This window comes from Chionomys nivalis, chromosome 5 (assembly GCF_950005125.1).
Source record: "Chionomys nivalis chromosome 5, mChiNiv1.1, whole genome shotgun sequence".
NCBI lineage: Eukaryota > Metazoa > Chordata > Mammalia > Rodentia > Cricetidae > Chionomys > Chionomys nivalis.
In genome coordinates this window covers 103,725,962-103,740,013 of record NC_080090.1, presented here as the reverse complement: position 1 = coordinate 103,740,013, position 14,052 = coordinate 103,725,962, and the positions used below count along the sequence as shown (strand labels likewise).

The 14,052-nt window shown below is 40.9% G+C and overlaps 1 protein-coding gene across 1 annotated transcript in view; it reads right to left on the bottom strand.

The window, feature by feature from the left end:
* The window catches only part of Cntnap5 (contactin associated protein family member 5), a 976,150-nt gene extending 962,918 nt beyond the window's left edge, over window positions 1-13,232 (bottom strand). Inside the window, exon 1 of the mRNA XM_057769582.1 lies at window positions 12,782-13,232. Coding sequence (XP_057625565.1) covers window positions 12,782-12,863 — 82 coding nt within the window. The 5' untranslated portion in view covers window positions 12,864-13,232. The remainder of the gene's footprint in view (window positions 1-12,781) is intronic.
* Between the last annotated feature and the right edge of the window lie 820 nt (window positions 13,233-14,052).

Sequence of the window (14,052 nt, the reverse complement as noted above, 5' to 3'; positions counted from 1 at the left end):
AGGGAATGGGAGGTGGTGGCGGGGAAGAGGCAGAAATCTTTAATAATTAAATTAATTAATTAATAAAAAAATCAGCAAGAAAAAAAAAGGATTTAGATAAAAGGCAGAACCTGTATGCTCACCCTTGGAGTTCCATGACCAGTTATGTCCTATGGCACTGGACACTCTTCAATTAGGTAAAATGGTTTCCAATGAGCACAAATACGTGAAACACCCTCTCTTAGTTTATTTTCTTGTGGCTGTAATTTCTATCTGTAATATATATATATATATATATATATATATATATATATATATATATAGTAAATATGTAAAGGAATTTGAGGAAGAAAGAATTTATTTGGGCTTATAGTTCCATGGCACAGTCCATTATGATGGCGATGGTGAAGCAGATAGGCACATTACATCCATATTCAGGAAGCAGAACAGTGTCTTGGAACCCAGACCATGAGATGATGTCACACATATTTGGAATGGGTCTTCCCATCTTAATTAACATAGTCTAGATAATCCTTCATAGGCATGACTGGGAAGTCATTTCCATGGTGATTATAAATCCCAGCATGTTAATAATCAGAATTAAAACCACCATGCTTGGACACTAGGCACTGATAGTGCAAGTTATTATGCTATTTTGACAGTTTGGTCTTGACCATTAAAAGGTGGTAGGAAGATTTAGTCAGCGGCTCCAGCAACTTTATGAGTTGGTAGTCATATAGAAGAGTGGTGTCCTTTAGATATGGGGGAGGGAGTTTTTTTCAAACTTAGCATAAGTTACCTTACATAACAGTGGGCCAGAATCTATGGGTCTGGACACCATAGCCATTTCCCCGCAGTGGTCAGAGAGAGCTAGCTCTGAAAGGATGAGCAGTCTCTCAAGTTTTAATAACAGCTCCATTTGGCTGTTAGTCCCAGAGAAACAGTAAACTGAGAAAATAATGTATCTGAGATTTGAAATCATGGAAAGTGGACTGAAACCCCCTGTGATCCCTGCCCATCTAACCTAGCACACTGACAGTGGTGAGAAGAAAATCCCCTTTCTATATGACTCTAGCAAGGGACAGAGTGAAGTGTCACAAGTTGTCACCAAGTGCCACAGTTGGGGTGGGGTGCGTGCCTGGAACCCTCACAAAGACAAACACTTCGGCTCCTGCTGTCTCTGCTCTCTGGTGAGCCACCACTCCAGTCTGCAGCCATAGCATTTCTCATCATGTCTAAGTATTTGTAACGACTGTGAAACGAGAGGGATTGATTTCTCTTAATTTCTGGTTGTCAGAACGAACTTATCCTTGTGGACCCCAGTCCAGGCTGCACATATGGCTCAGTATGAGGGAAGCTGGCAGAGAGGACAGAGTGAATCTGCTCTCCCAGGTGACTGTAGAAGATAGTATGTTCTCAAAGCTCCAGGTCTGTTCACTACACAAGCTGGTGGGTCTCCCCGCTCCTGAGAATTAAATTTTTCTAGTTCCTAATATTGATTGACTGTCATGTGCAGCTTACAGATCAGTAACAGTTTACAGATCCTGGATAATGAAATGAAACAAACTGTTGCTCTGAGAGGAAGGGACAGACATTGACCTCTCCAACATGGGAATCCTGGGAGGCACAGACACACAGAGAGAGCAAAATGTCAAGTCTGTGCCTTGGTGATTGGAGTTCTCTGCTACGGGTTAAGAAATATATTTGGCTCATCTATTTAATTAAAAAATTGAGGTAAAATATCTTAATAAGGATATAATTTAGCAGTAAATACAAATCTGCCTGAGTGTTTAAGATAAAATTTCTAGGAATTTTCACTGGTCACTGACTGCTGTCCTTTTCAAATTCTCACTGCTCTCCTGAGATCCTGTTCCTCTAGATGTGGCATTTGAGTGAGGAACCTGTAAAAGCATTAGCTTACACCACAGTGTGTAAATCTGTCACTTAGAAAAAGGTAAATGAAGCACGCAGAGGAGGGAGGGAGGAGCAGAAGAAGAGAGCATGAAGAATGGAGCAGGGAAAGGAGTGGGGGAAATGGGAAGAGAAAGGCCCAGTGGAGAGGACAGCAGAAGGACCGGACGCAGTGCGACTAGACCAGAAAATCCAAACTTTGGCAGAGGACACGCTTAGTTCTGATGCCCTGAACGGGCCTAAAGTTCCTTTCCTCAGCCCAGAACTCTTCCTTCCATGCTTCTTTATACTTAGTAATGCTATGTGGACAGTCTGCCTTCCCAGCCATCAAGAGATCTGTGCAGACTGCATACTACAGTGTCTCTTCTACCAGACTCTCTACAGCTAATACTGTTTGTAGAAAATGAACTCGAAGTTGCTCCCCAAAATTACAGATTTGGGGAATTAGTGGAATTGGTAGAGGAAGGTTTTAGAGACAGATGGTTGGGTATGATGGGACTAGGCGGGCATCATCAAGAGTCCCGTAGGTGGGTGATCTGTGTCAAGCCTGTGCTTCAGCTGGCCTCATACGGAAGCATCAAATCCTGTAATTGTGCCCACACAGTGTAACAAAGCAGTGCTGGAATCCACTTAAGTTTCCTCCTACACTGTACACATTCTCCCCAGCAAAGAGTTCAGGGAAAGACACCAGTAATGCACAAACTATATGACTTCACAGAAAGGGCTGGAGACCAAGGGAAGACAAGTGACACTTGGAAGGAAGTAGAAAAGGAAACATTTATTCCACCACAGCAGCCTAAGAGTACCTATTATATACTGCTCATTCTGCAAACTGATATCATAGGGTGTGTGTATGATGTATGTATCTGTATATGGTATTTGTGTTCTTAGGAGATATTTGTGTGATTTGTATATATGCATATGAAGTATGCAATGTTTGCCGAAAGGAATGGGATTTTTGCATCATGTGTTTGTGTTCATGTGCAGGACAGAGTATTACACAAATCTTGGTGTGTGGTGTTTGTGAAGCTTAGATGCCTTAGGAACACTGTGGTAACAGAGGTTTAATACCACAGTTGGCTGTTCCTGAGTACTGGGATCAACTCAGATCCTCACTCTTGCACATTGAGTTCTCTTATGAATTTGGCAAAGCTCCCTAAACTGTTAGAGTGTTTCAAAGAGATAGTTCTGCTTCAAAGGCAAATTGTTACAAATGATATGCCTAAATGTGTTGGTGTTTTCTCTCACTTTCTTTCTCTCTTCACCAGAAAAGCACAATCAATTCTGCTGATGTAGAAAACAGAAATAATCCAGCCCCCTTGACCTGAACATGTACAAAGGCAAGTAGACAGTCTAGCGATATTGGGATTTATTCCTGAAGATCAGTTACTAATGATAGCATACCAACCTGAAGCACTCAACTCTAGAAATTCTCCTTATACAGAGCAGACTCTAAAGTGGGTTAGGATGCTTCATCAACCCCCAGTTGATGGGGGACAGAATCCATGATGTCGAGGTTTAATTATACATTCCTTAGTGACTAGTCCTAATTTTGCTGATATAGACCAATATAATTTATAGATTGGAAGATTGCATCAGTGTGATGGATACAGACAGTGTGTGCTAAACAGTCTTATGCATATATGAAATATGCTGCATTCAGATTATGGCCACTCTGTCTTCACAGAAAACAACTTCATTTCAGAGCAATGGACACACTTTGAGAATCTACTGCTTTCATTTGTTACAAACAACAGAAGCATCTATAGAGTACATTTTGGCTTCAAATCTGTGCTTTTATGTGTTTAGTAGTTCATACACCCCTGTGCCTTGAATATTTTTGGGCATTATTCTCTTTGCAGGTCTGTGTGAGTTTAACTGTCAAATGTCATTCTTGTAGTCTTACTAGCTATCACCTGAGCTGTTTTAATCATCTCAGATAATTTGCTTACCAACATTTTTTTTGCATTTTTTTCTTTATTTTATTCATTTTAATTAAAATTTCCACCGCCTACCCATTTCCCAATTCCCTCCCCCTCCTCCCACACATCGCCCCTTCCCCCCACTCCTCTCCCCCTATCCCCACTCTTCTCCCCCTCCCCCCACTCCATTCCCCCTCCCTCTAGGTACTAAAGAGTAGTCCAAATTCCCTGCCCTGCGGGAAGTCCAAGGTCTTCCCACTTCTATCTAGGTCCAGGAAGATGAGCATCCAAACAGGCTAGGCTCCCACAAAGCCAGTTCATGTATTAGGATCGAAACCTAGTGCCATTGTCCTTGACTTCTCATCAGCCTTCATTGTCCACCATGTTCAGAGAGTCCGGTTTCATCCCATGCTTATTCAGTACCAGTCCAGCTGGCCTTGGTGAGCTCCCAATAGATCAGTTCCACTGTCACAGTGGGTGGGTGCACCCCTCGTGGTCCTGACTTCCTTGCTCATGTTCTCCTTCCTTCTGCTCCTCATTTGGACCTTAAGAGCTCATCCTGAGTGAGGTATCCCAGACCCAAAAAGATGAACATGGGATGTACTCACTCATAATTGGTTTCTAGCCATAAGTAAAGGACATTGAGGATATAATTTGTGATCCTAGAGAAGCTAAATAAGAAGGTGAACCCAAAGAAAAATGTATAGTCATCCGCCTAGATAGGGGAAGTAGACAAGATTGTCGGGCAAAAACTGGGAACTTGGGGGTGAGGTGGCATGGGGCTAAGGGGAAATGGGGTGAGAAACATGAGAAGGGGAGGATGGGGGGAGCTTGGGGGAATAGGATGGTTGGGATATAGGAAGGGTAGATACGGGAGCAGAGAAATATATATCCTAATTAAGGGAGCCATCTTAAGGTTGGCAAGATACTTGACTCTAGAGGGGCTCACAGGTGTCCAGGGAGATATCCCCAGCTAGTACCTTGGGCAACTGAGGAGAGGGAACCTGAAATGACCCTATCCTATAGCCATACTGATGAATATCTTGTATATCACCTTAGAACCTTCATCTGGCGATGGATCAAGATGGAGACAGAGACCCAATTTGGAGCAACGGACTGAGCTGTTACCAACATTTTTTTCTATTGCATTCTACGAATCATCAATCCTTAAAAGAGGGACAGGTCCTAGAGATAAAACTTACATGGTAAAGTTCTTACCTTGAAAGCTTTAAAACCCAAATTTAAACCTTATAACTCACAGAAATTCCATATATGTGGTTCATGAGATGTCTTAGACCATAAAGTACATGCCACAGAAACATGGTGAACAGAATTTCATATGTGCAATACACATAAAGGTGAAAGGAAAGAATCAACTCCATGAATTTAGTTATGACCTACACATACACTGTGGTATGCACAGAGTTTATGTGCACACAGTCACCAGGCATGCACCACACACACACACACACCATGTATATCTGCATGTGCAGACACACACACACACACACACACACACACACACACACACACACACACATATATATATATATATATATATATATATATATATATATATATATAATTCCAGCATCAGAGGATAACTAGGAGCAGCCTAACACCTCTCTAGACTAGTTGACATCCTCCAAGTCGATGAGAGATCCTGTTTCAAGGAAGATATATATCTTTCTAGAGGATAACACACAGTCTGGTCTACAGTATTCACATGTACAAACATACATGTGCATGACCATGCAAAAATAAAATTTTAAATGGGGAAAATTAAAATCTTACTGTACTAATTTTACTGTACTTACTGTACTTTTAGTTCCTAGCACCTACATGGTCACACACAACTTTCTTTAACTCTAGTTCTAGGATTTCTACTTCCCTCTTCTGAATTCCGCAGGCACCAGGCATGTGGTTGATACACATGCAGGTAGCAAGACACTCATGCTTATTAAAAAAATAGTTATATCTTAAAAATTAAAAACCCTCACTAATACTCTATTTTTTAAATATAGAGAGATCCATTTTCCATACTGACCCAGTTGTTTACTTTCTCCTCTATCTCTATAGCAATCCATAGTATCCCCAGCTTTCAGTCTGCAGAGTTTATTCAAGCCCTAGCTTCAATTTCACTCCCCTGAAGAGCACATTTGGAAGCTACAGACAGTGGAAGATATGCACTGTAAGCCTTCCATTGCACCCAAGCTTAGTAATGTTGAAGCAATTAGCACTGACGTGAAAAACGGCTTTTTTCTTGGCTGTCAAGCTTTTTTTTTTTTTTTTTTTTTTTTTAACCATTCCTGGGTGTCCTGTGCTAGATCTCACCAGTTATTCTTCACTTCTGCAACTACATAGAAAACTCAACTGTAAGAAAGAAAAATGATGGAGGAGTTAATTTCATTGGTTAAATAAAGAAACTGCCTTAGCCCTTTAATAGGACAGAAAATTAGGTAGGCGGAGTAGACAGAACAGGATGCTGGGAGAAAGGAGCCGAGTCAGTAGTCGCCATGATTCTCCCACACCAGACAGATGCAGGTTAAGATCTTTCCTGGTAAGCCAGCTCGTGGTGCTACACAGAATATTAGAAATGGGTTAGATCAATATGTAAGAGCTAGCCAATAAGAGGCTGGAACTAATGGGCCAGGCAGGGTTCAAAAGAATACAGTTTCCATGTAATTATTTTGGGGCATAAGCTAGCCATGCGGGTAGCTAGGTGCCGGGGACGCAGCCCCACCACTCCTCCTATTACAACAGAGAAGCCCAACACTCTTATTACAACAGAAAAATAGTACTTGGAGCAAAGTTCTTCTGTGAGTTCTGCAGATGAGCAAGACACCAGCTCTTGACACTTAACCCTTTCTTATTTACCATAGTTAAGATGGCATAAGTGTCTCAGAGTCATTTCATAAGAGTAAAGAGATGGGATTGCCATGAAACAAAATTCTTTTCCACAATCCCGCACTTAAACTCCATTGAGTAGAATCCAAATGCTTCCTATATTTTAAACCCAAGGCATTGGAAAAATTTCTTGTAGTAATGGATGCATGTGTTTTTTCAGATTATAGTGAAACATTCACTGCATTGCATAAAGAAAGTTAATCACATGAGCTGCAAGTTGTAGCAAGGTCAAGTAGCTAGGGAGATTTTTTTCAGGTTACAAATAACTTTATGGTGCCCAACGTCAGGCGTACTCTCCAGTGAATACAGAGAAGCACGCAGTCGGGCATCCATGCTGCAGACTTCACACTCGATAAGGCAATCTGGACTTCTGTCTCATTTTACAGCTCACTTCTACTTGGCATTTCCACAACAGTGACAAATAATAGTTGTTAAAATAGCAGTATGAAACAAACACATCTTAAAAGCAAGACTCTGCCAATAGGGAGTAGAAAAAAACTTTCAGTTTAAGATTGAAAGCTCTCACTAGAAAACCATTAGATCATTCCCTCGTCCCTCCGTTTGCTCAGTACTTTAGACATTAGGTACAGGAATTCAAATAAAACATGACAAAGGGGCAATGCATCTTAACTGAGAGAACAAGAATTACAGAAAGTGCTACAAAAAATGAGAGAAATAGGGGCACCTTATCTAGACTCATAAAAGTCTAACATTTTATTTATTCTATGACAATTTCATACATGTATGGATTATCATGATCCTTACCATCTCCATTCTCCCCTGACCCTTTCCCCATGTACTCTCAACACATTCCACACTACAAAATGTGTGTGTGTGTGTGTATGTGTGTGTGTATGCGTGTATCCATGTGTGTGCATATGGGTGTATGCCCTTGGAAAATGGTGAGGAAAAAAATTTAAGGGAAAGTGGTATTGTAGGTCAAATTAATAACCAGCCCAAACAAATAAATGCAAAAATGTGAAACATCTTATTTGTTTGTAAAATGTAGAGCTCCATATTTTGCTAGAAGGGATACTGGAGGTGAGAGTGAGATCATTATATGAAGCCAGATCAGGGCTTGCACCATACAGCACTTGATCCCGGGCTCCATAAGCACTACCTCAGCATACCTCTGGTCTGACATTGACAGATTTATGGGACAGAATGCCAACAAAAGTGCCCTCATGGAGTTGTTCCATTCTTGTGTGTACCCACCAGGGTCTTATAAATTGTTCCTCAAGGTTTTCTTCATCCCCTATGAAGATTTTTAACTTAAAAATATGAAAGAAAAATAAATCCTCAACTCTGGGTACAAGCATAGAGATAAAGTTGCTTTTCTTTGAACATTGCAGTATTTAATGTCATGCTTCCAGTCTTGATTTGAATGTTTTTGGCATTTTTTTTTCAGGTATGACTCAGGAGTTGGGTGTGTTGAAAATTGCTAACTCATGCCCTTCTCCAAGGCTCAGGTTATGAGGCTGATCTTATAGAACCCTTGCCAAATTTCTGCAGATGCTATGCAAGCTACCTAGTGAAGTGCATTGGGGATATTTTGTTTCAACAATGTTTGTGTTTAAAAATGGTTAAAGGTCAGAATTCAATTTTTTTCATTGCTTAGATTAGTTATATTGGGGACATGTTCTACTCATCTGAATTTCATTCATATGAACTAGATCATTTAATGTCTAGCTTGCTGAGCAGTCTTGTAAAGTGGTTGCAGTAAGTGAGGGATATATGCTGCATGCCTACTAATAGGAATTAAAATCACATTAAACTCTTATTCTGATTATAGTTGCCTCCCAGTTTTAAAGTGCAGTGATCTCAAACACACGCAAGTGAAATGACCAATAAGTAGCATTAGTAGTTAATTATGAAAACACATTAGAAGTAAACATTGTCCTAGTGACTAAATTAAGGCCTTTATTCAGCAAATCAAGCTTATTGGAGTGAGTGAATAACCTCTACAATGTCACCAGGTAAAGGTGGCATAGCTTTACTGAATGAAACAGTTTCTTTAGAAATTAATGATGTCAATACTGCTTCAAAATTAAAGCAATGCAACTTCTTAAAATTGTTAGTAAAACTGTTGTCTTCTGCCTAATTAGGTAACTAAACCCATTTTCAATTTTATTATTTGCAGGGAAAAATTATCACATGTAAGTCATATTCCATCACAATTCTTGGTTATCAACTAAAAGACAATGAATCACCGACTAAAAGATTTAGAGATGCTCTGAATCATAGCCCATCATTTTGTGATAAATGGATACAGAAAAGTAAAGTGATTCACCCAGAGAAAACTAAAGCCAGTTGTGCAGATGGGCAGGAAACATTGAAAACTACAATAGGATGGTTGGTCATTCCTTAGAAGGTTAATGCAGGTGAGAGCATGGCTGCTCTCATGGACATTAATCATCCCCTAAGCCTCTTCTTTTGTTGTGAAATCCCTCCTCTAGTTCTTAATTTATATTTTACATTTTATAGTTGAAAGGTGTTCATCTGCTTTACATATGGGATTTATGTGAAGGAAAAACGATTTCATGTTGAGCAGTAAAGGTCGAAACGAGCTAGTTTGATGATGGAGAAACCTTCCAGACTCCACGAACTGAGCAGTACGGGGTTACTGCACTTCTGGTAGCTATAGATGTCAAAGAAAGCACTGCACAGCCATTCATCTGCCCCATGAGAATAGCACAATCTTTGCTCATCTTACTCTTCAATTTGGTTTGTTAACAGCCCTCAGGCAATTCAAAGTCTGATATATCTTTACTACCATAATCAACACACTCACAGGTCTTGTGAAATTCAGTATGCAAGAAAAACCCAAAACAGGGAGTTATGAATTCTTATCACAATAACCTGTCTCTGGGACTCTTAATGGGCAGCAACAAATTTCAAGGAGGTACTTAGTGATTGTTCTAAGTTATTTCAGAGAAATTAAAGTTATGAACAATCGTGTAATATGTTTCTTTTTAAGAATTAAATTGATAGTAGTCCTGTGTGTGTCATGTGCAGTCCTTCTCTTCTGATACTCTGCCATTATAGCATTTTATTTAGCCTCATATTAAATAGCCTTAGTAAGACATTTAGCTGCTGTGAAATTTAGGATGTACATGTATCTCAATTGTTGACTGCGTTTCACTTGCCACATGGAAAGGACAATAACTGACTAAGTAATTGACACCTGAGCTGAGACAGCACTCGAACTAGAACTTCATAGAGACTTCTGGTCTCATTTTATCCAACCCTCAAGCCACATCATAGCTTCTTGTGTCAAAGGAGTTGAATATATAACATTTCTTAAAATTTTACATTGGTCTATTATGTATATTTGATATTTTATATAATATATAATCAAAATTAACCAGTTCCCTCAGGATATACCCAAAGGAAACACTCTTGCTGTTTAATATCCTGAAAGTCTAGAATGAGGGAATTTACAGAGGTCTTATTGCTGGTAGGCAATTGCATTCTCATCACGGATTTTTAATATCTGTGTTATGGCTAGACCCCTTCTAACCCGACTCTGTTGTCATTGTGTTTAATTAGAAACTTATAGAATATGTAATTGGATAAGCATTCATTTATCCCTGTGGAGATAAACGCCCATGTTTGGAACAGAGTATGAGAAAATTAAACATGTATACAAATAGATACTCACATACTACACAATAATAACAACAACAGCAAGTCATTACAAAAGAGGACATACAATTAAAAGTCATTTTCTAAGAGACCCACTACACCTATAATATATTACCTATGATTATGTACCATGGAAGATCCTGGGGGAAAATAATCTGTTTTCATTATTGCTTGTTACTGATGACATGGAATATTCCTTATAATATAGTAAGAACAATCTTTAAAAAATATTTTCACAAATCAAATTAAAAGAAAGAGCTTCAGAAGGAAACGTCTAACCTATCAAAGCATGTATATGAATGGAAACAGACTGTACATCTGTAGCAAAGCCAATATCTACACTTAAAGAATAAAAATTGTGAACAGCAGCCTAAATAAACCGGAAATATTCATGATTGCCTTAAGGGGTTTGCCATATAGTCTCTGAAGACCACTAATAAGTTCTTGCTGCAACCTTATTGTTTACTGGATTGATACAATTTTCAGAGTACAGCAAACAGTCACTGCTATTCCTTAAGAAAACGGACTCCAGAATATTTAGCAAGCAGCACTCACTCAATTGCTATGTTGCTTGAAAATGAAAGGCACAACTGTCACTTGTGAAATTCTGGAGATCAATATCACCAACTTTCTTTTGAAATGCTCAGAACAGACATTTAGTAACTGCCTTTACTATACAAATCTAAAGTCTTAAACACATGCCATTTAATTTTATGCACAATATTGAAATATTTTTATCATATCAAGTTAAGTGAATTTACAGAAAATATGACTCCAAGATTTTTTATGAATTTTCAAGAAGGGTAATAATATTTGACGAGGCCAAAGTCATGTACTTGTACCTTGTGCTCTACCCATTTCATCAGTATCCCTCACTCCCACCTTTTGGATATTCACAGTGTTCTTCTCTCCAGATAAGAGAATATGCTAAGGGGAGAGCACAGTTTAGAGCCACACCTTTGCATCATTTGGACAACACTGACCTCTAGTGTTCCAGAAGGTAGAGAAAGTAGCTCAGTGGCGAAGCTTACTTTCTAAGGCTTTTGGGTCTTTCTATCTAGCACCATGGGAATAATTTCAAGGAGAGTGGGGAAGAGGAGAAGGAAAGGAGAACAAGAGAAAAGACGAGGAAGAAGTCAGAATAGAAAAGTCAATCTACCTGACTGTAGCCTACTTTAATATGCTCTCTGAGATAATTTATTAGTTCCTCCCTCCTTGTTAGAGAGGATTGCCTCATTTGCCCTTTGTAACACAAACTTTAAGAAAATGATACAACTATAGACTGTGAGCTTTCCAATCTTTGCATCACAGAAACACTGGCTTTACTTTGAACATTAATCTACTTGTCTTCACTCTGGGATGGAAATTCTGGGGCAATATTCTCCAGGGATTAAGCTAGGGATTAAGGAATAAGGCAGTAGTAAGTCTTCCTGGCCCCCTTTACTGATATTGATAATATAAATTACAAAAGTTAAATACAATAGTTCCAAACTGGATAATATTTCTGAGTTTAAGTGCAGGAATAGAAGATGAGGGAACAAATCCAGAAACTTGAGGGACCGCGATAAGCCATCCTTGCAAACAACACAGATGGCTTAATTGCATCCTTTCTCATTTAGGAGTTCCCAGAGATGGAAAAACTTCCCTTCCTCTGCCTAAAGAAGCAGCTGAGCAATTGAGCTTGAGCCTCTTGTAGCTTTAGTGATTTATTCAAGTTTGACAAACTGGATTCTTTAAATAAATAGTGCAGGTGGCAGATCTCTGGGAGTAAAGACTACCTGCCTGTTAAATGAAGTTTAAACATGTACAACACGGTGCATGCTCACTATTCCTTCACCGGCAGCAGGATTGTGATGGTGAGATGTGCACTGAAGCTCTCCCTCCTGTGACAGGACAGCCATTGGTCTCCTAGGGTGACTACATTTGAGCTACAATTTTAGGCCCAAACTCCCAATCCCCTTACACAGTTGCCCATTGGTTACAAAACACCCCAACTGAAGCCTTCAGCTTAAGGCAGTGGAGAGAGCTAGGTGCTTAGGGTGAGGAGAGCGAAGAGGTGTTAAGGGCACATTGCAAATCCATGGGAGCTGCAGTCCGCTCCTGTCACCAAGCTCGGTGACTCCGGAGCATCTCTGCCCCTGGAGGTTTGCTCTGGCCCGTGCATCCCTGTCTGAGATTAAGAACCATGAAGGTAGCAGCAGGATAAGGGAACTTTAAGATTCCAAAGGGCAGGCAATTCAGCAGAGCAAGCTCATGAGAGCTCTGCTAACTTTTGGGATGGTTGGAATGGTGGAACCACACTGGTTAGGGTTTTCACCCAGCTCTTTCCCAGAGCATATACAATCGGACGGTGGACACTTATTCCTAGTAGCGTCATATCCCACTTCACCTTCCCACCCCCACCTCTGAGTACTCACAATTTGTCGCTGTTAATCCTAAATGCCACAAGCCAGAGAGTACCAAAGTCAAAACGCTGGTCAGTCTTGGTACAGAATCCATTTCTCCCGAGTGAACGATCTCTTCCAATCTAATCCCAAATTCGCAGGCAGCAGGCTTGGCTTTTCTCTCTTTTCCTTTCTCTCTTTCTCGCTCTCTCTGTTTTCTCTCCTCCGTACCACCGGACCCCTCCCACCCCCCTTGAAGAGACACTCTTCTTTACTCCATCCTGATCCTCAGACGCTCCAGCGAAACCGTGGCAGGGCTTCCTCGGAGCTGTGACCGAGGTTTACAGTTCCTGCAACTGTCCCTTTCCGTGCCCGCCTTCCTCGCCTGCCTCTTCTTCCTCCGGATAGTCTTCCTTAAAGGTTCAAATCCAAACTCAAGGGTAGCTCTTGGCGCTCAGCTCCAGCAATAGCCAAAAGCACCTCGTTCCGGTTCTAGAGCTGGATTCAGCACTAGGGTGGCGGACAGCTCCTTATAGGAGCCGTCTGCGCGGCACCGCCCCCGGCCGATCCCGCCCCGCGCTCGCCTATAAGAGTGGCCTGGGCGGGTCCTTGGTCGCTTGCACGTCCCCAGCAGACTTCTGCTGCGGTGCACTTAGGCTACCTGCTGGGGAGGAAAGGAGAAAAGATTTCTCTCTCTCTCTCTCTCTCTCTCTCTCTCTCTCTCTCTCTCTCTCTCTCTCTCTCTCTCTCTCTCTCTCCTTTCCACTCATGCATTCCAGCATCCCTAAAACCGTAACTACTTACCCCTTCCCTTTGAGGGTCCCAAATGAGGGTCCAGACACTGACATTTAATTCAGATTTTCGAACAAAGCTGCTGAAGCGATACCTAAGGGAGTTGGAAAACCGAAGCCTTAGGAGGAGGGATTTTTCCCATGGAGAGCTTGGCAATGACCTAACCTGGTGCCTAAAGCCTTTTACTTCACTTGGCAGGGGAGAGTCAAAGAAAGCTTGAATTGTGTGATTCAATTTCCCCTGCAGGGATGCGTGATTGACAGGTATTGATCTAACTGGGATTTCTGGTTTAGCCATTTAGGGATATGACCACTCCCCTGCTTTTCTGACTTCTACATCTGCATCTCTCCCTGGTTGCTGTTGGCATATTGCTTCCGCAAGTACTGCAGAGTAATTGGTGCTGTGGGTTCCAAAGGATCCAGGGTGGTTCACTAGCATCAGAGAAATTTCAGAGAGAAATGTTTGGAGGAGGAAAGGCGGGGGCTGGAAGATGAGCAGAGACAAGTGGATGC